General features: G+C 42.9%; 1 protein-coding gene across 6 annotated transcripts in view; it reads left to right on the forward strand.

The window, feature by feature from the left end:
- Positions 1–27,516, forward strand: part of LOC129829837 (sodium-coupled neutral amino acid transporter 3-like) — a 50,564-nt gene that overhangs the window by 14,956 nt on the left and 8,092 nt on the right. For 3 of the 6 annotated variants that reach the window (XM_055891800.1, XM_055891803.1, XM_055891798.1), the window contains 9 exons: positions 12,100–12,217; positions 12,393–12,477; positions 12,654–12,769; positions 17,273–17,346; positions 18,584–18,676; positions 18,860–18,941; positions 19,084–19,166; positions 19,325–19,383; positions 20,076–20,249. In XM_055891800.1, the coding sequence (XP_055747775.1) occupies positions 12,100–12,217; positions 12,393–12,477; positions 12,654–12,769; positions 17,273–17,346; positions 18,584–18,676; positions 18,860–18,941; positions 19,084–19,166; positions 19,325–19,383; positions 20,076–20,249 (884 nt within the window). Of the gene's footprint in view, positions 1–9,278; positions 9,599–12,099; positions 12,218–12,392; positions 12,478–12,653; positions 12,770–17,272; positions 17,347–18,583; positions 18,677–18,859; positions 18,942–19,083; positions 19,167–19,324; positions 19,384–20,075; positions 20,250–27,516 lie in introns of those variants that run through there. The other 3 variants (XM_055891801.1, XM_055891797.1, XM_055891802.1) reach the window with 3 other exon arrangements.

Raw genomic sequence — 27,516 nt, forward strand, 5'->3', positions numbered from 1 at the left:
ATGAGGTCAGACTACCATGGACGATGTCAAACTAACAGGGACGATGTCAAACTAACAGGGACGATGTCAAACTAACAGGGACGATGTCAAACTAACAGGGACGATGTCAAACTAACAGGGACGATGTCAAACTAACAGGGACGATGTCAAGCTACCAGGGATGAGGTCAAGCTACCAGGGATGAGGTCACACTACCAGGAATGTCAGATTACCAGGGATGAGGTCAAACTACCAGGGATGAGGTCAAACTACCAGGGATGAGGTCAGATTACCAGGGATGAGGTCAAACTACCAGGGATGAAGTCACGCTACCAGGGACGTCAAACTACCAGGAATGAAGTCAAACTACCATGGATGAGGTCAAACTACCATGGATGAGGTCAAACTACCATGGATGAGGTCAAACTACCATGGATGAGGTCAAACTACCATGGATGAGGTCACGCTACCAGGGATGAGGTCACGCTACCAGGGATGAGGTCACGCTACCAGGGATGAGGTCACGCTACCAGGGATGAGGTCACGCTACCAGGGATGAGGTCACGCTACCAGGGATGAGGTCACGCTACCAGGGATGAGGTCACGCTACCAGGGATGAGGTCACGCTACCAGGGATGAGGTCACGCTACCAGGGATGAGGTCACGCTACCAGGGATGAGGTCACGCTACCAGGGATGAGGTCACGCTACCAGGGATGAGGTCACGCTACCAGGGATGAGGTCACGCTACCAGGGATGAGGTCACGCTACCAGGGATGAGGTCACGCTACCAGGGATGAGGTCACGCTACCAGGGATGAGGTCACGCTACCAGGGATGAGGTCACGCTACCAGGGATGAGGTCACGCTACCAGGGATGAGGTCAGATTACCAGGGATGAGGTCAGACTACCAGGGATCTATTGTGGACACTATTTGGCTACTGATTCAGGGTAAAACTAGAGTCAGGTTGGCCATCCATGGCTATATGGCTAAGATGGTCCGTGTTGCGTGAATGGAAAACCTCACCCTCGTCATGACCAGCAGGAGCAGCTTGTCCATGGAGAGGGGCTTCACCACCTCTGTGCCATTGTCATCCCTAAAAGAGTAGTAGTACGTTACCACAATGAAGTTATACCATACATTTTATTTGTATGGTTACCACACTTCCATGTCTTGCTTTCACTTACTATTTACTAGCAAACGTGAGAAACCTAGCAAACTAGGTTCTTCAAATAGTACACTCATTTGTCCTAGATAACAAACTAGTTTGTCCTCTGGCAAGGTTGTAAATTCAGTTGTTAAAAAGTTTCCCTATGCTGCAGCACAGGTTAAAAAAAAACATGAGTTGCAAAGTGGATACAACTGCATTGTCAGGGATACATTTCAGAAACAGAACCCCATGTATTTCATTACATACAGTAGGTTATTGTTACAGGAATACAAACAAACTTGCTGCTGTCCCACTGACTGTTCATAGTCATCCCTTTGTGGCATTAGATGTTACAGATTCTATATTGAAGGCACACATACAGTCGTGGACAAAAGTTTTGAGAATGACACAAATATTAATACCCACAAAGTTTGCTGCTTCAGTGTCTTTACATATTTTTGTCAGATGTTACTATGGAATACTGAAGTATAATTACAAGCATTTCATAAGTGTCAAAGGCTTTTATTGACAATTACATGAAGTTGATGCAAAGAGTCAATATTTGCAGTGTTGACCCTTCTTTTTCAAGACCTCTGCAATCCGCCCTGGCATGCTGTCAATTAACTTCTGGGCCACATCCTGACTGATGGCAGCCCATTCTTGCATAATAAATGCTTGGAGTTTGTCAGAATTTGTGGGTTTATGTTTGTCCACCCGCCTCTTGAGGATTGAACACAAGTTCTCAATGGGATTAAGGTCTGGGGAGTTTCCTGGCCATGGACCCAAACTACCGATGTTTTGTTCCCCGAGCCACTTAGTTATCACTTTTGCTTTATGGCAAGGTGCTCCATCATGCTGGAAAAGGCATTGTTCATCACCAAACTGTTCCTGGATGGTTGGGAGAAGTTGCTCTCGGAGGATGTGTTGGTACCATTCTTTATTCATGGCTGTGTTCTTAGGCAAAATTGTGAGTGAGCCCACTCCCTTGGCTGAGAAGCAACCCCACACATGAATGGTCTCAGGATGTTTTACTGTTGGCATGACACAGGACTGATGGTAGCACTCACCTTGTCTTCTCCAGACAAGCTTTTTTTCCGGATGCCCCAAACAATTGGAAAGGGGATTCATCAGAGAAAATGACTTTAATCCCTGTACCTTTTGCAGAATATCAGTCTGTCCCTGATGTTTTTCCTGGAGAGAAGATGCTTCTTTGCTGCCCTTCTTGACATCGGGCCATCCTCCAAAAGTCTTCGCCTCACTGTGCGTGCAGATGCACTCACACCTGCCTGCTGCCATTCCTGAGCAAGCTCTGTACTGGTGGTGCCCCGATCCCGCAGCTGAATCAACTTTAGGAGACGGTCCTGGCGCTTGCTGGACTTTCTTGGGTGCCCTGAAGCCTTCTTCACAACAATTGAACCGCTCTCCTTGAAGTTCTTGATGATCTGATAAATGGTTGATTTAGGTGCAATCTTACTGGCAGCAATATCCTTGCCTGTGAAGCCCTTTTTGTGCAAAGCAATGATGATGGCATGTGTTTCCTTGTAGGTAACCATGGCTGACAGAGGAAGAACAATGATTCCAAGCACCACCCTCCTTTTGAAGCTTCTAGTTTGTTATTCGAACTCAATCAGCATGACAGAGTGATCTCCAGCCTTGTCTTCGTCAACAATCACACCTGTGTTAACTAGAGAATCACTGACATGATGTCACCTGGTCCTTTTGTGGCAGGGCTGAAATGCAGTGGAAATGTTTTTGGGGGATTCAGTTCATTTGCATGGCAAATAGGGACTTTGCTATTAATTGCAATTCATCTGATCACTCTTCATAACATTCTGGAGTATATGCAAATTGCCATCATACAAACTGAGACAGCAGACTTTGTTGAAATTAATATTTGTGTCATTCTCTAAACTTTTGGCCACGACTGTATATACCCAGAAGTGGGAGGCTCAAACGTTTTGTTTTGCCTAGACAGTGGTGGTCTAAGGAGCTGTCTGGCCAAGTTGGGAGGTGAGTACAAAAACATATCCTGCTGTCTACTATCTGACACCATGCTGCTGTCTACCATGTGGGTCATGAAATTGAATTTAGCAATAGTAGCGATAGTAACAACCTTAAAAGTAATTACAATGACGTAAACTGTAAATTTGTGTTCAGATTATTTCAAGTTATTCTTTATGTGACATTCAATTTGGCACTGGGAAAACCATGCATCATTTAATTTTATTTATTTATTTATTTAACCTTTATTTAACCAGGTAGGCAAATTGAGAACACGTTCTCATTTACAATTGCGACCTGGCCAAGATAAAGCAGAGCAGTTCGACACATACAACAACACATAGTTACACATGGAGTAAAACAAACATATAGTCAATGATACAGTGAAAAAAAATAAGTCTATATACAATGTAACCAAGTGAGGTGAGATAAGGGAGGGGAAGGCAAACAAATATATGTATAAATAAATAAAAATATAAAAAGGCCATGGTGGCGAAGTAAATACAACACAGCAAGTAAAATAAAAAATAAAAACACTGGAATGGTTGGTTTGCAGTGGAAGAAAGCGCAAAGTAGAGACAGAAATAATGGGGTGCAAAGGAGCAAAATAAATAAATAAATACAGTAGGTAAAGAGGTAGTTGTTTGGGCTAAATTATAGATGGGCTATGTACAGGTGCAGTAATCTATGAGCTGCTCTGACAGCTGGTGCTTAAAGCTAGTGAGGGAGATAAGTGTTTCCAGTTTCAGAGATTTTTGTAGTTCGTTCCAGTCATTGGCAGCAGAGAACTGGAAGGAGAGGTGGCCAAAGGAAGAATTGGTTTTGGGGGTGACCAGAGAGATAAACCTGCTGGAGCGCGTGCTACAGTTAGGTGTTGCTATGGTGACCAGCGAGCTGAGATAAGGGGGGACTTTACCTAGCAGGGTCTTGTAGATGACCTGGAACCAGTGGGTTTGGCGACGAGTATGAAGCGAGGGCCAGCCAACGAGAGTGTACAGGTCGCAGTGGTGGGTAGTATATGGGGCTTTGGTGACAAAACGGATGGCACTGTGATAGACTGCATCCAATTTATTGAGTAGGGTTTTGGAGGCTATTTTGTAAATGACATCACCGAAGTCGAGGATTGGTAGGATGGTCAGTTTTACAAGGGTATGTTTGGCAGCATGAGTGAAGGATGCTTTGTTGCGGAATAGGAAGCCAATTCTAGATTTAACTTTGGATTGGAGATGCTTGATGTGAGTCTGGAAGGAGAGTTTACAGTCTAACCAGACACCTAGGTATTTGTAGTTGTCCACATATTCTAAGTCAGAACCGTCCAGAGTAGTGATGCTGGACAGGCGGGCAGGTGCAGGCAGCGATCGGTTGAAGAGCATGCATTTAGTTTTACTTGTATTTAAGAGCAATTGGAGGCCACGGAAGGAGAGTTGTATGGCATTGAAGCTCGCCTGGAGGGTTGTTAACACAGTGTCAAAAGAAGGGCCAGAAGTATACAGAATAGTGTCGTCTGCGTAGAGGTGGATCAGAGAATCACCAGCAGCAAGAGCGACATCATTGATGTATACAGAGAAGAGAGTCGGTCCAAGAATTGAACCCTGTGGCACCCCCATGGAGACTGCCAGAGGCCCGGACAACAGACCCTCCGATTTGACACACTGAACTCGATCAGAGAAGTAGTTGGTGAACCAGGCGAGGCAATCATTAGAGAAACCAAGGCTGTCGAGTCTGCCGATGAGGATGTGGTGATTGACAGAGTCAAAAGCCTTGGCCAGGTCAATGAATACGGCTGCACAGTATTGTTTCCTATCGATGGCGGTTAAGATATCGTTTATGACCTTGAGCGTGGCTGAGGTGCACCCATGACCAGCTCTGAAACCAGATTGCATAGCGGAGAAGGTATGGTGGGATTCGAAATGGTCGGTAATCTGTTTGTTGACTTGGCTTTCGAAGACCTTAGAAAGGCAGGGTAGGATAGATATAGGTCTGTAGCTGTTAGGGTCAAGAGTGTCCCCCCCTTTGAAGAGGGGGATAACCGCAGCTGCTTTCCAATCTTTGGGAATCTCAGACGACACGAAAGAGAGGTTGAAAAGGCTAGTAATAGGGGTGGCAACAATTTCAGCAGATAGTTTTAGAAAGAAAGGGTCCAGATTATCTAGCCCGGCTGATTTGTAAGGGTCCAGATTTTGCAGCTCTTTTAGAACATCAGCTGACTGTATTTGGGAGAAAGAGAAATGGGGAAGGCTTGGGCGAGTAGCAGAGGGGAGGGCAGTGCTGTTGTCCGGGGTAGGGGTAGCCAGGTGGAAAGCATGGCCAGCCGTAGAAAAATGCTTATTGAAATTCTCAATTATAGTGGATTTGTCGGAGGTGACAGTGTTTCCTATCTTCAGAGCAGTTGGAAGCTGGGAGGAGGTGTTCTTATTCTCCATGGACTTTACAGTGTCCCAGAACTTTTTTGAATTTGTGTTGCAGGAAGCAAATTTCTGCTTGAAAAAGCTAGCCTTGGCTTTTCTAACTGCCTGTGTATACTGGTTTCTAGCTTCCCTGAAAAGTTGCATATCACGGGGGCTGTTCGATGCTAATGCAGAACGCCATAGGATGTTTTTCTGTTGGTTAAGGGCAGTCAGGTCAGGAGAGAACCAAGGGCTATATCTGTTCCTGGTTCTAAATTTCTTGAATGGGGCATGCTTATTCAAGATGGTGAGGAAGGCATTTAAAAAAAATGTCCAAGCATCCTCTACTGACGGGATGAGATCAATATCCTTCCAGGATACCTCGGCCAGGTCGATTAGAAAGGCCTGCTCGCTGAAGTGTTTCAGGGAGCGTTTGACAGTGATGAGTGGAGGTCGTTTGACCGCTGACCCATTACGGATGCAGGCAATGAGGCAGTGATCGCTGAGATCTTGGTTGAAAACAGCAGAGGTGTATTTGGAGGGCAAGTTTGTTAGGATGATATCTATGAGGGTACCCGTGTTTACGGAATTGGGGTGGTACCTGGTAGGTTCATTGATAATTTGTGTGAGATTGAGGGCATCAAGCTTAGATTGTAGGGTGGCTGGGGTGTTAAGCATGTTAAAATTTAGGTCGCCTAGCAGCACGAGCTCTGAAGATAGATGGGGGGCAATCAGTTCACATATAGTGTCCAGAGCACAGCTGGGGGCAGAGGGTGGTCTATAGCAGGCGGCAACGGTGAGAGACTTGTTTTTAGAGAGGTGGATTTTTAAAAGTAGAAGTTCAAATTGTTTGGGAACAGACCTGGATAGTAAAACAGAACTCTGCAGGCAATCTTTGCAATAGATTGCAACACCGCCCCCTTTGGCCGTTCTATCTTGTCTGAAAATCTTGTAGTTGGGGATGAAAATGTCAGAATTTTTGGTGGTCTTTCTAAGCCAGGATTCAGACACGGCTAAAACATCCGGGTTGGCAGAGTGTGCTAAAGCAGTGAACAAAACAAACTTTGGGAGGAGGCTTCTAATGTTAACATGCATGAAGCCAAGGCTATTACGGTTACAGAAGTCATCAAAAGAGAGCGCCTGGGGAATAGGAGTGGAGCTAGGTACTGCAGGGCCTGGATTCACCTCTACATCACCAGAGGAACAGAGGAGGAGGAGGATAAGGGTACGGCTAAAAGCTATGAGAATTGGTCGTCTAGAACTTCTAGAGCAGAGAGTAAAAGGAAGTTTCTGGGGGCGATAAAATAGCTTAAAGGAATAATGTACAGACAAAGGTATGGTAGGATGTGAATACAGTGGAGGTAAACCTAGGTATTGAGTGATGATGAGAGAGATATTGTCTCTAGAAACATCATTGAAACCAGGTGATGTCATCGCATATGTGGGTGGTGGAACTGTGAGGTTGGATATGGTATAGTGAGCAGGGCTAGAGGCTCTACAGTGAAATAAGCCAATAAACACTAACCAGAACAGCAATGGACAAGGCATATTTACATTAAGGAGATGCATGCTTAATCGAGTGATCAATAGGTTGGTCGGGGTCACGGCGATCCAGACAGCTGGCCGGGTAGATGGCTATCGGTAGCAAGATAGCATAGTATGGAAGTCTATTTGTAGATACCTCGTGCGTTTCCGTCGGTAGGTTAGTGGGGTTCCGTGTGGTAGAGGGGATCAATCCAAATTGGCAAAATAGATATAGTGACCCAAGAAAAAAATAGAATAAATAAATAAATTTATTTTAAATAAATATCGAATAAATTGTTCGATATTCTTATTCAGATAGCAGCCGATGAGACAGCTAACGGTTAGCGGGCCCCAGATGAGCGTTCAGGTAACGTCGGGACGGAGGTGCCAGTTGGATAACTCCCTCGGGCAGATAACGTCGGCAGTCAGTCGTGAAGGCCCGGTGGGGCTCCGTATCTGCAGCAACAACAAAACAAAAACAAAAAAAACGGGTCCGGATAGGTGACTGTAGCCCAGGAATGGCTGATGGAACTCCTCAGCTGGCTAGCTCCGGAATGATTTGAGTTTGCTCCGGGATCGACGTAAGCCAATAGTCACACGGTTTGCAGCTAGCTAGCTGCAAATGTCCAGAGCCTGCGGCTGAAATCCGGGGAAACTGAGAGAAAAAAAAGTCCCGGAATGCTCCGGTCCGAGTCGCGTTGCACAAAAGTGACGGTAGATTATCGAGCTAAAGGAATAGCTGATGACCACAAAACGTGGGCAGCTGAAACACCAACGCTAGCCAGCAGACCGGCTAATTTCTGGGCAGCTACAGATTAGCTTCTGGCTAGCTATCGGATAGCTTCTGGTTAGCTTTCTGGCTAGCTTCTGAATTAGCCCCTGGCTAGCTTCCACGGTGGATTTTCAGATTTGAGGTAAATAATACTTTTTTTGTAATTGGTGAAGCGGGTTGCAGGAAAGCTTTTGCAGGAAAGCTTTTGTAGTTGAGTTCTTGGATAATAAAATATATAAAAGATATGCGAAGAAAGGTGTAAATATATATCCATACAGGACACGACAATACGAAACAGAAATGATGTCTGAACTGCTAAGCCATCTTGGAGAGAATTTAATAGAATTTTTTGTTGTTGATGTTTTAATAAAAAATAACAGATTCATTCATATTCATTGTGTGTTAACCGAAATGCAGTTTTGATTGAATATCAGCCCTAGTCTAAAGAAATGCTGTGGTGAAGTCAGTCAAATTTCAGAAGGATGATTTACAGTTGTCAAACACTAGAAGAACATACTACAATGGACCTGAACAAAGTTAAATATTTGATGGTTATGGAATGCTTGTGGATACTTTTTCCATTCCTACTCTACTTGTTTAGTCCAATGGTGCTCCATTTGATCCAGAAACCCCTCTGGTCATATTCAGTACTTCTGGTTTCATAGCCTAGTACTGTACCTACATGTGTTTGAAAGTGTCCCTTTCACTCAATGCAAACTGTAATCTTTTTTTTTATTAGTAGTGGTGACCCTCTTACAACACAATAAGGCTTTTTCCAGAGAAACATACTGTATGTCATTGGTAGATAAAGAGAATGTGGGTGTTGGTTGGGTGTGCTGGCAAAACTCATATCTCTGACTGACTTATTTTGAACTTACGTTGCCACCATTGAGTTAAACTACACATACCAGAACATAGACAGACTAGACATGGTCCATGTCCTCTAACAGCTAAATAAATGACCTACAGTACATGTTGCATGTGTTCTAAGGCTGGATGAGAGGTTAGGCATTCTCTCAAGCAGAACCCAAGTATTGTAAGATAATTTCATCTATGTATTCAGTTCAACACTGCTTGTCTCTGTCTACGTAGGCCTAAATGTGTGTCCATCTGTGTTCAGGCACATGATCAAGTGTTAGCGTGTGGAATGTTTACAGTCTTAAAGCAGAAGTACATTCAGGTAACCTTAAAAAAGCGCTTATCTCCTAAGCTAATTAAGGCCCTGTGGCCTTGATCTATTCTAGCAGGATGCAACTCCCTCGCTGTCCCCATCTACCCAGTACCACCCACGCTTTCTTTCAGAACACCTCAAATGGCACCGCTTACTACTCATTTTGAAAGTATTACTAGTATTACTTAGCTCCCCATCATTATACTGTACTGTTTGCTTCCATGTTGTTTCATAGTTATGGACCATAAATCTGGAAATTATAAGGTAAATGTTTTGCTCTTGTCACATCCATAAAGTTAAACATGATCTCTTGAATGTAGACCTGTAGCTACCACTAGATTCTATTTTCAATCAGGCTGTAAGTCAACACTACCTGTGAAAGAACAGACAGGTTTAACATAGGGTTAAAGAGGGGAGGGGTGTTATCAGACTCCCTCTCCCTTGCTACCTCTCAAGCATGTCCTAAGCTCTCTCTGTCTCCCTTCCTCAGCCCTAGGAGCTTTATAGAGGGGAAAAAAGTCCCCAGTGGATGTTAAGAACACAGAAATTGGTGTATTTTAAAGGGATATCCATTTTTAAGGTAAAGGAAACAGAAGTTCCTCTCCACTATCTGAGTAAGTAGCTGTGTGAGGTGTAGTAGTCTGTTGTAGGAGTATTGTGAGCTATTAAAACAAGGGAAGGGTAACTGTCAATAGAGAGGCGGTCTTGCATCAGAAAAAGGACATGTGTTAGGAGTCTGAAGCACAGCACTGCTACTGTGGTGGACTGGACTGGGAGGCTCATGGCACACTGTTGGTTTTTTCTACTAATGTCTTAAATGGCTTAGTAAACTGGAAGTATCAGACACTGTTTTATGAACTTTTCACATAGACCATATGCTGTGATGTTATATTTTGGCGTACTGGCGTAGCTGTTCAGAGGAATAGGTTATAAGCATGTTTGGAGGTGTTTTTTTGTTAACAATCTTTGGGTGGCAGTTAGCCTAGTGGTTAAGAGCGTTGGGCCAGTAACCGAAAGTTTGCTGGTTCGAATTCCCGAGCCAACTAGGTAAAAACTCTGTCGATGTGCCCTTGAGTAAGGCACTTAACCTTCATTTTTCCTGTAAGTCGCTCTGAACAAGGGTATCTGCTAAATGACTGAAATAAAATGTTTCGTATGTGGTTGTTTTATTAACCCTGGGTGATCAACTCCTTCATTAAAGGATGAAATCATGGTCTCTTTCCTGCTCATTACAACTACACTAAAACAGAACTGGTAGCCAACCAGTTCTGTCTAGTTTGTCTCATTTTCAAAAGGATAAAAAGCATATATGACCCATAGTAAACTGTTAATGTTGTTGATTTTTCAAATGACAGCCTTGTATAGTTAGTTCATCATTAACAACAACCATAACAAACTCAAATGACTACTGTGATTCGCCCCAAATTTTGGTAATACAATAAAACATTTACCGAAGCCAAAGAGAAAACTCTTATGTTAGTACATTGCAGACAGACAATTGGTTATAAATGCACCAAACCTGGGCCTTGTTTGTTGTGTTTTGGTTGATCATTGTGGTTCCTAGGAAGTGAAACATTTGGTTAGGAAGCTGTTCTGGTCTGGACCACCATTTAGGCGATGGTTTTCCTTGAAGCTAGTAAGCTAAGCACCTGGGGCTAACACTAACTAACTCTTAATTAGTGGTCTTTTCACAGCAGCCCATTATTGCCTTCCTGATAGATTACTACTGTTGGACTACAGCCAGTAACATGCTCTGTTTTTAGTGAAGAGGGATTTTTCGGTGATTAGGGAAGTTTCAGTCAGGTTCATGCTTTCACATTGTATGACACAATGTCCATAGAGGCAGTCAGTCCCCAAAGGTTAGGGGTCAGAGGCCATCGGAGTTGAGAGAGTTTAGGGTTCTGACCCATGACACAGTGGCAGAGAGAGTAGGGAGTGTGAACTGTGAACACAGGAACTACTCTCCATGCTTGCGTTGTGTTGCCCAGAGCAGATTAGCATAACATTAAGTCCTTTGACAACCTTTGTTATTTAAAGCTTTTCCCGGCACATATGTTTTAAATAGCTTTACATTTCTCCCCATGCTTCAACAGTATTTCCCTTTATCTTGTCAATCGGTTTTACATATTGTGGACACCCTTTGGTTCGTCAAACAAATGTTAGGATAGTCTGGTTCCTCAGTCTAAGAGTGATCCTCAAAACAACCTACACTACAAGTACAGTTATCTTATGTTAAATGTCACACAGAGAGCACAGTGCTGTATGATTGAGGGGGAAAGAAGATCATCGAGATTATGCTAAAAATCAATCATGTTTAGCATTGTGTTCACTGTCCAGCATTTCTTTCCGAACCCAGAGGCCTTTCCTTTCCATGGTCATATGTAAACTACTGACTCCATCCATGGTCAGGTGAGATTGAATAGTTGATTCAAACAGCTGCCACAGTTTAGGCTTAGTCCAATGTCATGACTTTATACATTTCATTAGCTTTATCCAGATGCCAGTTGTTATATTCATCTCATTACACCCGTACCATGTTTTCCACATTAGATCGCTACTTTCCACAACAGACTTTCTGTCTGGACAACCAACAACTTCTCGTTTATTCTAAGAGCCAAATATAGACCGTCAGACAGTTATCCTTCAGGTGTTTGTTTAACGAAGTATCAAGGTTATTATAGTAAACTAAAACAAAAACTAATCATAAACTATTTAGAAAAATAAAATAATTGACAAACCCGTTTGAAAAACAAAAATTATACTGAAAATACTATCTTTGACTACAAAACTAACAAAAATAAAAAACATCATGAATTATGTTCCATTTTAAAGCTTCTGAATCTGTCACATCACACTGAGATTGACTTTAATTTAAAGGTAGACTCAATGACGTTGCCACGAGCAGCACCGCAGATATTGGTCGCGCTCCACTGCTTAGATGTTGCATGCATCAACCAATGATTGTGTATGTCAACGACTATACAGTTGGGCACCAGATTGCTATAACATGTTGGTCGTGTTCCTCTGCTCACTTTAGAACCCCCTTCAATAATTACAAATAACAATCTGAGGCAGAATTTCCATAGGTTGCATTTGAGACTTGGCTCTTTCTTAGTCCATAGGATCTTCATTCCCAGCACAGCCATGGATGTAGGGAGAAGTATGGAGCTCCAAAAGATGAACGGGCAACATAGCAGGAACCTTGGCCCAGATAAGCTCAATTTAGACGAAGGGTAAGTCTCTGGCTACACCAGATACCCTAACATTGAACACAAGTGCATCAACAGGCTATACCTGTCTGCATATAATTACTCACAGCAATGCCATTGTGATTTTGTTATATACGTGTGTAGTGCCACAGTGGTACCACAGCTTTCATGTTTTTAAATGTGTTTCTTTTCGCTCAAGGTTTGATGGGCTGGAGTTTATGGCAGAGCGGGATGAGTTCCTGCCAGGGACGAGGCCAGGAATAAAGGCACCTCAGTTCACTGATGTGAGTGCTCATCCTTAGTTTAAAGGTCATTAGTGTGAGCATCAGAGATCTGTTGTATGAGAGTAATTATATTGTGGTATAAAAACAACTTTATGTAAAATGTTACAACTAAAGTTAGATACTGTATTGTTTTGCAGATTGTGTGTGTGATTCTTTCCTTTCTTTTCCCACCCTAGTTTGAGGGTAAGACTTCATTTGGGATGTCCATCTTCAATCTCAGCAATGCCATTATGGGCAGTGGAATTCTGGGATTAGCGTACGCCATGTCCAATACCGGTATCATCCTCTTCCTGTGAGTAACCATGCCAACACAACACAAGTCACTAGTCCTCCTTTTTTGTCACGATCACTGTGGTTCCCTAAGGCTTGATGTCACAACTCTACTATGACCTCAGATCAGAACGCTGTCGCTGTGTGTGTCTGGGTCCAGGCTATATACCGAATAGGGTTAAAGAATGACACTGGTTGTGTTTATAGTATCACCATGCTATGATGACACTATAATGATGAGACTATCCAGGCCACACTAGACCGAGTGCTTAGCCGGCAGATCCATAAAGGGAAACATTTTGATTGTTTTACAAGAAAAGAGTAGGGCTATTGTGGGTTTGACTTTCTGTCTGTGTACATTATTGAGAAGTCTGTTGAGTGTTTAACCTGGTCAATTACAACTATAAAGGCTCAACTCTACTAGTCACAGCCCAGCTGGCACATTTGGTTTCCCATTGGTTCTGGGAAAGAAGCCATGTGTGTCCTGACTGTTTTTTAAACATTCTGAGAATGGAAGTGGACATTTAGCCTGTTCTGGGAATGTACATTTTTAGGTTGCAGGGAGGTTCTGAGAATGTTTTACTATGGTTCCCTGACAGTTTTCCTGGGAGGTTTAATTTATGGAATGAGAACGGAAATTAAGGTCATTTTGAAGGTAATTAGACTGTTAGCTTTGTTCGGGTTAACTGTTTTGAACTCCAAGCACAGATATGACACATGGAAATTAATTTGCTTAAGCATTAATTATGCAAACACATTTTGTTATTATTGTGGCTGTCACGTTCGTTATAAGGATCGGACCAAGACGCAGCGTGGTATAGGTACATTCTTATTTATTTAAAGAATGAACACTGAACAAACTAACAAAACGAAACGTGAAGCTATACAAACGAGTGCTGACAGGCAACTACACATAGACAAGATCCCACAACAGAAAGTGGGAAACAGGGCTGCCTAAATATGATCCCCAATCAGAGACAACGATAAACAGCTGTCTCTGATTGGAAACCATATCAGGCCAACATAGAAATACAAAACCCCTAGACCTACAACAACCCTAGACATACAACACTAGAGTATCCACCCTAGTCACACCCTGACCTAACCAAAAAATATATAAAACAGAGAAATCTAAGGTCAGGGCGTGACAGTGGCACAGCGTCAGTGAGATTAGAACCTATGATCTTCTGTTCCCTATCTTTGGAATTAGTTCACTGTGCCACAAGGATGAAGCTAGCATGCCATGTTCTTTTAACTCATACAAAGTTGTTCATTTTAATCTACTCAAACAGACCCCATTTCAAAGAAAACAAGACCTCATTAAGGTCAGGTGTGGCCAACATACCCGAACACACTTAAGAGGGGTCGGCAAGTTTAGTGTCTTAATTTGAGCCAGTTTACTACAGCAGGAAAATTACACTGCAGCAAAAGTAAATGTGAATTATTATACGGATTATAATTAATGGGCATTGTTGTAGGGGTTGATAAAACAAATTGTAAGGGAAAATCAAGTCTGAAATTTCAAAGTGGAAATTATAAACTTCAGAACTGGCCACACTGGCCAATCAGAACGTGTTCCATGGCTAAATATGTGGTTGCTTCAAGTTGTCTATTTACGTTATTTTATGTACTGCGTTGTCATCAACTCCAATTCGAATGTTAGTCCGTTATAGCCTAGTTTGTTAAATTGCCTACAGAAAAAAATATATAATGTATGTAGGCCTATCAAATCTTTGATAAATATGTTGAACATGTTTGCAGTCAACATTGTAAGAAACCTAACCGCATGGCTTCAATATGGAAATATATTGTTAACACCCTCGAGAATTGATTTCCGCTGACCCCGCGGAAATTAATTAGCTTAATTTAAAAATAAATAAAAATGTGTCAGTTTAAGCTTGTCACGCCCTGACCTTAGTTATCTATGTTTTCTTTATTATTTTGGTTAGGTCAGGGTGTGACAAGGGTGGGTATGCTTGTTTTGTATTGTCTAGGTTTTTTTGTATGTCTAAGGGTGTTGGTAAGTCTAGGCATATGTATGTCTATGGTGGCCTGAATTGGTTCCAATCAGAGACAGCTGTTTATCGTTGTCTCTGATTGGGGATCATATTTAGGTTGCCATTTGCCCTTTTGGTTTTGTGGGTTCTTATTGTATGTTTAGTTGTCTGTTTGCACTAGCCATATTAGATTCACGGTTCGTTTTGTTATTTTGTTCGTTTTGTTCAGTGTTCATTCTCTCCTCCCAACGATGGCCGTGACAAAGCTAGAGATATTAGTTTGTTTTTCATTGGCTGCGTCTCAATCCACCGCATCCACCAAAGTCGCACTTCCGCATCTGCTGTGAAAGGTGACAGAGTTAGAGCAGTGTCGGTCAGACCATGAAACAAAAAATCACCTTTAGCGTCTGAACGGTTTGGCCCACAAACTATTTGGCCTACAAACTCTATGGAAAGATGAGGCTCTCACGAACACGATGGTGTTCTCCGTTTTGCTCTATGGCCCCCACAATCATCTTGGGACTCGTCTGAAGTCGGTACAGCCGATCTGCCAACTTCTGTCTGAAGTGTCCGAACAGTTTGGGCTACACACTAATATGACCATTCTGTGGAAGGTGAGACTCTCACGAACATGTACATTTCATGATTTGTTATAGGAAGCCCACAGGCTTCACAAGACTCGTCTGAAGGTCCCTTGGTACAGGTTTTTTTTTTAATGGAAGTACAGTATATATGGAGACTGTTTAATGCCAAAAATAAGGGGATAAATACATGTGAAAAAAATGTAAAACTAAGTTTCCTGATCTTTCTTATACCTCTCAGATATAGGACACACACTTCATAACAAACTTCCTTTAGACATTTTTGGGGGACTATCTGTTGTTCTCCCTGTGGGCGGATCATATTAATTAAGGCAATGCAGACAATGGAGGATTTTATGCCAAAGAAACTGGACAAAGATCCAATATAAAGAGAATGTCCGCTCACTGTTTAACTGCTCCCAAATATAATGTTCTATAAACATAATGGAACCATCTTACAGATCGCATTCACACTTCTGCAGAAGTAGCAAACGGCTCCTAAATTGCATTGCATGCGAACTGGATGTTCACCATAAAGGCCTGACAGTGAATCATTCTAATAAGTCAAATCAAATGAAAAGAAGATATCATTATTTTTTTTACAACAACGATAGTTCTAAATAGCTTGGGGTCAGAAGAATGTTATCATAAAATCGACAGGATATAAAAGAAAACAGATTGCTGTTGAATCAGCCTTCGTTATAGCCTATACACCTAGGGTAAGGATAGCCTAAGGAGGGCTTGTTTTTTTATCATGTGAAACAGCAAACAAACAAGCAATCTCATCTCTCATTTCATGATGTGCATATATACATGTAGCCTACATGGAGTGGTTTTTATGCACGTCCAAGACGGGAGCTGGCTAAAATATTGTAGACCTATACAATAAAAAGGGGATGTCCACTCACTCTTTTGATGCTCCCAAACTTGATCTTTTAATAAAGGTTTGGTGATTAAGATTTATTTCAAAGCAGTCTCACGAGCCAAAACCTTTATTGATAGGCTTGGCTACTTGTTGAACACATTGGGCAGGACAAAAAAACAGCGGCTATATGCTTGGTTTTTAATAAAATTAAACCAAATGGAAAAAACATTAGTTTTTTATGTTTATTAATACGATGGTTACCGGCATAAAAAGCACATCTCTCTTGTTCCATGAGCATAAGGGTACTGTGTGTCATGGCTCCCAATATGTGCTGCAGGAAATTGTCATTTTTGCGCTTGTGTTCAAGGCCACACCTCAGAGCAAGCGAGCTGATGTTAGACAGGTAAATTGCTGAAACCTGGTGGAAAATGCCAGAGTGGCAGTTTTTACATGCTGAAATTGCAAACTAATGTGCGTACGCCAGCCGAAAATAGATCCCTACAAGTTTTACATTTCCTGCATTGCAGGAAAGTTCTCCTGCAACAGGGTGATCATATTAAGATCTTACATCTGTACACACAATGGGGGATCGAAGGATATGGTTTGGCCTGATCTGTGTTATGTGTGTTCTCAGTCGCTTCCTGTATCTGAGTATGAGGGATGGCCTATCAGCTCGCTCAGTCTGTGTAGTGCTCATACACACGCTGCTCTCCTAAATCAGATTTGTGGTTATAAATAGCTTGTAGTGATCAGATCAAAGGCAGGTCTGCCTGGATCAGTCATGTGTGCCCATTGGGAATTGGGAGGGGTGGACTAGCAGGCGGGTGAGATGCGTCACAAATGATTCACACTTGTGATGGTCATTCATAGCTAGTAGTACAACAGCGAGAGAAATTGGGTCAACAGCGTTACTGAGTCATTAGCCGTTGCGGCGTGATGTCTGGTACCGCGAAACTACTAAGCCATTGATGAGGTTGTGCCAAATGTAACTGATATGTTGATTTAAGAGAATGTATGTTAATTGCAGAGCTTTATAATGTTAATAAATCAATGTTGTAATTTATGTTTGTTTGTGGTTTCAGTATCCTGTTATTATTCATCGCCATTTTGTCAGCCTATTCCATCCACCTCCTCCTGAGAAGTGCAGGAGTTGTAGGTAAGATGCTGATATTTTACCAAGATACCTATCTTTAAAGTTAAACAAAGAACATTCGTAGAATAGCCTACAATTATTTGAGAAACAGACGCCTCACAAGTCCTCAACTGGCAGCTTCATTAAATAGTACCCGCAAAACACCAGTCTTAACGTCAACAGTGAAGAGTCGACTCCGGGATGCTGGCCTTCTGTCCAGTGTCTGTGTTATTTTTCCTATCTTAATCTTTTCTTTTTATTGGCCAGTCTGAGATATGGCTTTTTCTTTGCAACTCTGCCTTGAAGGCCAGCATCCCAGAGTTGCCTCTTCACTTGACGTTGAGACTGGTGTTTTGCGGATACTATTTAATGAAGCTGCCAGTTGAGGACTTGTGAGGCATCTGTTTCTCAAACTAGACACTCTAATGTACTTGTCCTCTTGCTCAGTTGTGCACCGGGGCCTCCCACTCCTCTTTCTATTCTGGTTAAAGACAGTTTGCGCTGTTCTGTGAAGGGAGTAGTACACAGCGTTGTACGAGATCTTTAGTTTCTGGAAATTTCTCACATGCAATACCCTTCATTTCTCAGATGAAGGATAGACTGATGAGTTTCAGAAGAAAGTTCTTTGTTTCTGGCCATTTTGAACCTGTAATCGAACCCACAAATGCTGACGCTCCTTATACTCAACTAATCTAAAGAAGGCCTGTTTTATTGCTTCTTTAATCAGCACAACCGTTTTCAGCTGTGCTAACAATTGCAAAGGGGTTTTCTAATGATCAATTAGCCTTTTAAAATGATAAACTTGGATTAGCTAACACAACGTGCCATTGGAACACAGGAGTGATGGTTGCTGATAATGGGCCTCTGTACGCCTATGTAGATATTGCAAAAAACATCAGGCGTTTCCAGCTACAATAGTCATTTGCAACATTAACCATGTCTACACTGTATTTCTGATCAATTTGATGTTATTTTATTGGACAAAAATTAGATTTTCTTTAAAAAACAGGGACATTTTTAAGTGACCCCAAACTTTTGAACAGTAGTGTATATTGAGTTTAATTTTGGGATGCAAACTCATTTCAACTTTATATCTGACATGGTACAGGTGTCGTCTTTTTTTTATGCCCAGCAGCATGTGTGAGGTGTATCATTTTGTTTCGAAGTAGATTTGTTTAAGACTACCAAGAAACACTCTGTGTGACCCTGGTTGTAGCCCACTGCACTTCAAAGGTTAACATGCATGTGTATGTTCTCTCAGGCATCCGTGCCTATGAGCAGCTAGGGCACCGTGCCTTTGGACAACCAGGCAAAGTTTTGGCTGGCTCCATCATCACCATGCACAACATTGGAGGTAAAGTACCGTATGTCACCAGCAGGTCATGATTGGCTTATGTTATTGTATGTTAGCCTCATGTCTGTACTTACTTAAGTGCAAGTACAAGTGCCACTGAAATTGCTCCTGTCATAGAAGGTCTAATGACTTAAGTGACATAATATACAAGTGTAAATAAGTTTTGTTTTGTGTTTCCCATAGCGATGTCCAGTTACCTCTTCATTGTGAAGTCTGAGCTTCCGTTGGTCATGCAGGCCTTTCTGGGCCTGACGGAAAATACTGGGTAGGTGTCTCTAGAAGGCGGCAGTTGCTGTTATTTCATAATGCAGGCTATAAAACAGGAGCATTTAAAATGTGATTTGATAGATTGTTCTGAAAGTTGCCTATGTTGTATCATTTGTGTGTTCTTGCTGTCTGTCTGTCAGAGAGTGGTATTTGGAAGGGAGGTACCTGATCATCATTGTAAGCGTCATTATCATCTTTCCACTCTCACTCATGAGACACCTTGGTAAGTTTCCATGTCTTAGACCATCACTCATTTCACTTCATAGTTTATATTCATACTTTATTTTTTGTAGTATGCTAGTAGTGATGATGAAACATGCACAGAATAACACGATATGTCTCTATTTCAACACAACGTGATCTTCTGTTATCACCTCACAGGTTACCTTGGTTACACCAGTGGCTTTTCTCTCTCCTGTATGGTTTTCTTCCTCATCTCGGTGAGTCCTCTTCATCAACCAACTAACCCATCTCCCATCCAACTAAACAATACATAGCCTTGCCCCATATCTGTTTCTGCTTTCTTGCCAACTCCCATGGTTGTAATGGTCAACAACCCTACAAGTTGGCTATACAGCACAAACAGATCTGGGACCAGGCTCATCAAATCAAATTGTATTCGTCACATTTTTCGTAGTGTAGACTAACAGTGAAATGCTTACTTACGGGTCCTTTTCCAACAATGCAGAGTTAAAGATAAAGATTTTTTTTAAACAAGTGCAGGGTTATGAGGTAATTGAGGTAGCAATGTACTGTACATATAGAGTAGGTAGGAAGAAAGTGACTAGCAGCCACGTATGTGGTGAGTGTGTTTGTGTGACGTCATGTACAATGTACAGTGTGTGCATGTTATATGTGTGTGGGTGAATGTAGCGTGTAAGTGTGTGGGTAGAGTCCAGTGTGTGTGCATAGAGTCAGAGGAAGAGAGTTAGTGCAAAAAAGGGTCAATGTAGGTAGTCTGGGTATGCTTTTGATTAGCTATTTAGCAGTCTTGTTTAGAATACTTATGGCTTGGAGGTAGAAACTGTTCAGGGTCATTTTGGTTTCAGACTTGGTGCATTGGTACCGCATGCTGTGCAGTAGCTGGAGTCTTCAGTGTTTGACTAAACAGTCAGTTGGTCCCTCCCACTAGGTGATCTATAAGAAGTTCAACATCCCGTGTCCGCTGGAGGAAATAACCAGTCACAGTAACCACTCAGCGTACGCCTTGAAGGAGAGTCATGGTAACCACTCATTCGTCACCCCGGCCTACGTCAATTCTGATGTGGACTTCTGTGAACCACAGCTATTCACCATCAACACGCAGGTCAGAGAGGAAGAGACATGTAATACAGGCAGACATTGTATTTAACATTAAATAGCGCAATTTCTGATTGTGAGTTTTCTAGATTTGTGTCTCAGACAATCTCGCTGTGTTAAGATTATGGATTATGTCTCTAGACAGTGATTTGTTATGGCAATATACAGTACCAGTCAAAAGTTTGGACACACCTACTCATTCAAGGGTTTTTCTTTATTTTTACTATTTTCTACTTTGTAGAATAATAGTGAAGACATCAAATCTATGAAATAACACATCAGTCTGTGTAGTGCTCATTTCCTCCTTAATGCGTTTGAGCCATGTGTGTTGTCGTAGCGTTTGCTGTCATTAAATGTGAAGACTTATATTATCAAATCAATTCTCTATGTAATTGTAATTGTAATTATTCCGTGATTAAATTAATCACAGAATAGTAATTAACTAGGAAGTAGGGGCACCACGGAATTTTTTTGTTTATAGTTGCAATTTCCCGAATATAACTCTTCAGATATTTTATTATCTTATCGATTACATTCTTCTATTAATGTATTATTACCTCATCAGTCTTATTCCTGAACATCGCAAACCCTTGGATATCTGCACGAATACTACAATCATAAATCATGAATCAGCGATATACAAATTGGCTTCATTATTTATTTACTTATTAACCTTTTCATGTAATCAATCACAGAATTACATAAACACACACACAATAGTTATACATTGTTTACTGACATGATACACTGAAAAGTCCCTAGTGGGCTAAGCCGATATGACGGCTTGCTAGACTAAGGAAAGGGGTGGGGCCAGCTCAAGAGCTGGAAACTCAGAGGGGACCCCCGTACATACACTACACTCATGGAATTGCTTATACTTTGAACATGAACAACCGCTCATTCTAAAAGGAAATTGCAATTTACATATTTACGAGTGTATGCCTTTGTTGTCCCTCTCTGCGATCACCGCTGGATAGATTGCCGACAAAGTCTCTGGTTTGTCCACCAGAGATCAAAGTCTTTCGGAGTTGTAGCTTGTTATAATGGATACGTCAGAGTACCATTCGGTCGTTCAACTGGTTGCATTTACCAGACTAAAGTACTTAAACAGCTGCAGCCTGAATAATTGTTCTTTAGTTTGTAGATTTCTTAGCCATTTCAACATGGGAATTATCTCCACATTCTCTGGTCTTGTCCTTTGGTAGAGTTGCCAACCATTTCAACATGTAGCGACAGCTTCCATGTTTTCTGGTTTAATATGCATTTTGTCGGAAGTGGGTTTTATACTTAGTAGAAAAGGGGGCGTTCCATGACACCGTGAAATGTCTGTGCTCACAGGGGCGTGGCCACTGACTGATCCTAAGTTACTATGAAAAACAATTCTTATTTAGAAGACTAAGATCACATTGTTATCTTTCCAAAAGTATTCCTACACTCAATCATTTATTTTATACAACATTCAGATGCAAACCCCATAATTGATAAGTGTATACAAACAAAGAAACAGTAATGTGTGTCTCCTGTCCTTCATGAGGTCACCAAATTAAACCAACTTGATATGACTGTTGCTTAAGTGTCCATGGACCACTCCAACTGCTTGGAATACAGAAATACTGTTCATTTTTTAAAACATTTTGATGTCCAAGTGTCTCTCTGTGTTTCACAATCTCGATACTACAGAGCCCAGAAGCAGAGTATTTTACGACCACCATAAAGCAGCCCCTGCCACCTCTGTGGGAGAGAGAGGGCGCTGTAGAGCAGACCCACGGTAACCTGATCCTTCATATATTCACAGGAGAGTTATGATAGTCCTCTTCTGGTGGGTTCAAGTTGAATGGATCCTGCAAGTTGCAAACCACCATAAGAATTAACCTCGGATGTCCTTGTTTGTGGATCATCATAGCAGTTCCCCCCCTGGTGGTTTACCCTGGTAGGCTTTCGGACAGCTGTAAACCACCACAAGAATGGCCAGGGAATGTCCTGGTTGTGGATCGCCGTTGCGGTCCCCCTTTGGTGGTTGACCCAGGTAGGCTTTCTGTGAATTTTAAAGCACCACAAGAATGGCCAGGGAATGTCCTGATTGGTGATCGCCGTTGCGGTCCCCCTCTGGTGGTCGACCAGGGTAGAATTTCTGCAGATGGAGCAGGCCGCCACTATCAGGAATCAAGGTAAGACCCAGATGCAGACACATCGAATTGACAATGGTTTAATATTCCAACAGGGGCAGGCAATAGACAGGTCAAGGCAGGCAGGGGTCAGTAAACCAGAGGTGGGGCAACGGTACTGGACGGCAGTCAGGGTCAGGGTAAGCAGAGGTCAACAATCCAGAGGTGGGGCAAAGGTACAGGTTGGCAGGCAGGCTCAGGGACAGGCAGAGTGGTCAGGCAGGCGTGCTCAGAGTCAGGACAGGCAAGAGTCAAAACCAGGGGGGTGAGAAAAAGAGAGACTGGGAAAAGCAGGAGCTGAGAACAAAAACGCAGGTTGACTTGACTATCAAGACGAATTGGCAACGGACAAACAAAGAACACAGGTATAAATACACAGGGGATAATGGGGAAGATCGGCAACACCTGGAGGGGGGTGGAGACAATCACACGGACAGGTGAAACAGATCAGGGTGTGACAGCCACAAGGATGGGCAGTGGATGTCCGGATTGTGATCGCTGTTAGGGACCCGTCGTCCGGGCTGGTGATTCTAGGCAGTAACTTAGGCAGATGTTAACAACGCACAGACACTCATGAAATACATAATTACATTTCTGCCCAAATGAGCGGCGTTTTGTCACTAAGTGATGGTTGTATGGGGAACTTGTTTAGGGCTCTATCACTTCCTAAGTGTCAAAAGAAATGAAATGAAAAGGAATCAAAGCATTAACAAAAAGATATACAAAATATAGTTGTCACACCATAGTCATCTAATTGGACTGTATTCTATATACGTCCAAGGTCTTGGCAAAATGACCATATCATGGCATTGTCTAATGTCATATCTAGGGCAATCCTAATTTGCGGTGTGTTGCTAGGGCACTATCCTAAGTTGATAACTACATGATAAGTCTACAGCTGTAAGACACCAGCTTCGGGTAGTCTACAGGGATGACCTTTTTTTTTTTTTTTTTCACCTTTATTTAACCAGGTAGGCTAGTTGAGAACAAGTTCTCATTTGCAACTGCGACCTGGCCAAGATAAAGCATAGCAGTGTGAACAGACAACAACACAGAGTTACACATGGAGTAAACAATAAACAAGTCAATAACATGGTAGAAAAAAGAGAATCTATATACAATGTGTGCAAAAGGCATGAGGTAGGCAATAAATCGAATAATTACAATTTAGCAGATTAACACTGGAGTGATAAATCATCAGATCATGTGCAAGAAGAGATACTGGTGTGCAAAAGAGCAGAAAAGTAAATAAATAAAAGCAGTATGGGGGTGAGGTAGGTAAATTGGGTGGGTAGTTTACAGATGGACTATGTACAGCTGCAGCGATCGGTTAGCTGCTCGGATAGCAGATTTTTAAAGTTGTTGAGGGAGATAAAAGTCTCCAACTTCAGAGATTTTTGCAATTCGTTCCAGTCGCAGGCAGCAGAGAACTGGAAGGAAAGGCGTCCAAATGAGGTTTTGGCTTTAGGGATGATCAGTGAGATACACCTGCTGGAGCTCGTGCTACGGGTGGGTGTAGCCATCGTGACCAGTGAACTGAGATAAGGCGGCACTTTACCTAGCATAGCCTTGTAGATGACCTGGAGCCAGTGGGTCTGACGACGAACATGTAGCGAGGGCCAGCCGACTAGGGCATACAGGTCGCAGTGGTGGGTCGTATAAGGTGCTTTAGTAACAAAACGGATGGCACTGTGATAAACTGCATCCAGTTTGCTGAGTAGAGTATTGGAAGCTATTTTGTAGATGACATCGCCGAAGTCGAGGATCGGTAGGATAGTCAGTTTTACTAGGGTAAGTTTGGCGGCGTGAGTGAAGGAGGCTTTGTTCCGGAATAGAAAGCCGACTCTAGATTTGATTTTGGATTGGAGATGTTTGATATGAGTCTGGAAGGAGAGAGTGCAGTCTAGCCAGACACCTAGGTACTTATAGATGTCCACATATTCTAGGTCGGAACCGTCCAGGGTGGTGATGCTAGTCGGGCGTGCGGGTGCAGGCAGCGAACGGTTGAAAAGCATGCATTTGGTTATACTAGCGTTTAAGAGCAGTTGGAGGCCACGGAAGGAGTGTTGTATGGCATTGAAGCTCGTTTGGAGGTTAGATAGCACAGTGTCCAGGGAAGGGCCGGAAGTATACAGAATGGTGTCGTCTGCGTAGAGGTGGATCAGGGAATCGCCCGCAGCAAGAGCAACATCATTGATGTATACAGAGAAAAGAGTCGGCCCGAGAATTGAACCCTGTGGTTCCCCCATAGAGACTGCCAGAGGACCGGACAACATGCCCTCCGATTTGACACACTGAACTCTGTCTGCAAAGTAGTTGGTGAACCAGGCAAGGCAGTCATTAGAAAAACCGAGGCTATTGAGTCTGCCGATAAGAATATGGTGATTGACAGAGTCGAAAGCCTTGGCCAGGTCGATGAAGACGGCTGCACAGTAATGTCTTTTAGCGATGGCGGTTATGATATCGTTTAGTACCTTGAGCGTGGCTGAGGTGCACCCGTGACCGGCTCGGAAACCGGATTGCACAGCGGAGAAGGTACGGTGGGATTCGAGATGGTCAGTGATCTGTTTGTTGACTTGGCTTTCGAAGACCTTAGCTAGGCAGGGCAGGATGGATATAGGTCTGTAACAGTTTGGGTCCAGGGTGTCTCCCCCTTTGAAGAGGGGGATGACAGCGGCAGCTTTCCAATCCTTGGGGATCTCAGATGATACGAAGGAGAGGTTGAACAGGCTGGTAATAGGGGGTGCGACAATGGCGGCGGACAGTTTCAGAAATAGGGGGTCCAGATTGTCAAGCCCAGCTGATTTGTATGGGTCCAGGTTTTCCAGCTCTTTCAGAACATCTGCTATCTGGATATGGGTAAAGGAGAAGCTGGGGAGGCTTGGGCGAGTAGCAGCGGGGGGGGCGGGGCTGTTGGCCAAGGTTGGAGTCGCCAGGTGGAAGGCATGGCCAGCCATTGAGAAATGTTTGTTGAAGTTTTCGATTATCATGGACTTAACACGGTCACCACTGATATCTAGCCTCAGTGCAGTGGGCAGCTGGGAGGAGGTGCTCTTGTTTTCCATGGACTTTACAGTATCCCAGAACTTTTTGGAGTTAGAGCTACAGGATGCAAATTTCTGCTTGAAAAAGCTGGCCTTTGCTTTCCTGACTGACTGCGTGTATTGGTTCCTGACTTCCCTGAACAGTTGCATATCGCGGGGGCTCTTCGATGCTATTGCAGTTCGCCACAGGATGTTTTTGTGCTGGTCGAGGGCAGTCAGGTCTGGAGTGAACCAAGGGCTATATCTGTTCTTGGTTCTGCATTTTTTGAACGGAGTATGCTTGTCTAATATGGTGTGGAAGTAACTTTTAAAGAATGACCAGGCATCCTCGACTGACGGGATGAGGTCAATATCCTTCCAGGGTACCCGGGCCAGGTCGATTAGAAAGGCCTGCTCGCAGAAGTGTTTTAGGGAGCGTTTGACAGTGATGAGGGGTGGTCGTTTGACCGTGGACCCGTGGCGGATACAGGCAATGAGGCAGTGATCGCTGAGATCTTGATTGAAGACAGCAGAGGTGTATTTGGAGGGCAAGTTGGTCAGGATAATGTCTATTAGGGTGCCCATGTTTATGGATTTAGGGTTGTACCTGGTGGGTTCCTTGATGATTTGTGTGAGATTGAGGGCATCAAGCTTGACCTATGGACCTATGGACCTCTTGTGGAGAAACTGGTGAGTACTGTAGCTGTAGAGTCGAAGGCCTCAGAGTAAATGTTCAACTTTACTAAGGCTGGTATTCTGTTCGGACCCTTAAGTGATCCAAGCATAAATCCACATTAAATGTTCAGTTGTACATGTGCGTTTGTGCTTACACAAGCGCACATACCAAGTGAAAGAAACCATGTATCCGGGTAGGCTGCAACCTGTTCAGAATGAGTCTGACGTCATCAGATCATTTCCAGGTCAATGCCTTGATGTCAGTAAGAATTGATGTCAACCTCAAGACGTGTTAATGGGACCTGTAGTAGCTTTACTACACATCAATGTGTCTTACACCATTGCAGTGGTGGTAGGTATGAAGGAGTCTATTTCATAGCTATTTCATAGCTAACCTCATGACAGAATTACTCTCTAAGTACTGAACCAGTCGTACGCAGTGTGATCATGGTTCATTACTTCTAATAACTTTCCTCCTGAATGGAGGGTTCTATTTATTAGTGGCATGTGTGTAAACCATCAGAAGAGTGTTCTGGAGATTCCCTTACACGTGTTGCAATCTGAGTGACTACTAACTCCTCTATCACTGTTATCAATAGCAATTTGACTTGTGAGGTCTATAATCCTCTTTCTGATTGTTGCTGGACTGACTGTGCTGGCGTTGGTACTGGTACTCAAGGGGACCAGTTAACCATAGCAATTTATTCTACCGGAACACATGATTAGAGAATTTTACTAGTTGCATTGTAGTTGAAACTACACATGGCAAGGCATGATTATTTTTGACATTTATTTTGGAGGGGGGAACGTCCACTGGACTTCTTTTATGACCAGTGTGGTACACCTCTGTAATATCTGTTCTAAGGTTGTCCCCGTCTAGTGGCCTGTCCGCTCCTCTCTGTTCTCATGGGGAAGTTTACAACTAGATTTGTTTTCTGCTCTGGCGGCCTCGTACAGTGTTGCACGTAGTCTTCAAAATGCTCAGTGGCTGTCGAGACCTGTCGGTCACCACAGTGTCCTCGTGTTGCATCCTCTTCCAGTACCTGTGAACTGAGATGAGAAAATCTGTCTGTGATATCGCAAGGTGTTTCACCAGTGGGAGTCATCGGGTCAGTTGCGGGACTGACGCCATTAGTGTTATTGTAAAGGGTGACAGTCCCCCACAAAGTGGAAGATGTATCATCGGAAGCAGAGTACACTCTGCACGTCAACGTTTTACTTGCTGATACGACCGCAGTGCTTGCGTAAGTGTTTGAAAGTCAAGAGAAGTTCATTTCAACTACAGTATTGCACGACTGCAAGGAGGAGGAAAGTTGCTCATTCACAAATACTGCTGGCTTGAAATCATGAAAAGAATGGTCAATCAGGTTTGCTGATTGAATGTGTCGAGATATCGTAATATCTCCTTGGA

This window comes from Salvelinus fontinalis, chromosome 31 (genome assembly GCF_029448725.1).
Source record: "Salvelinus fontinalis isolate EN_2023a chromosome 31, ASM2944872v1, whole genome shotgun sequence".
Classification (NCBI taxonomy): domain Eukaryota; kingdom Metazoa; phylum Chordata; class Actinopteri; order Salmoniformes; family Salmonidae; genus Salvelinus; species Salvelinus fontinalis.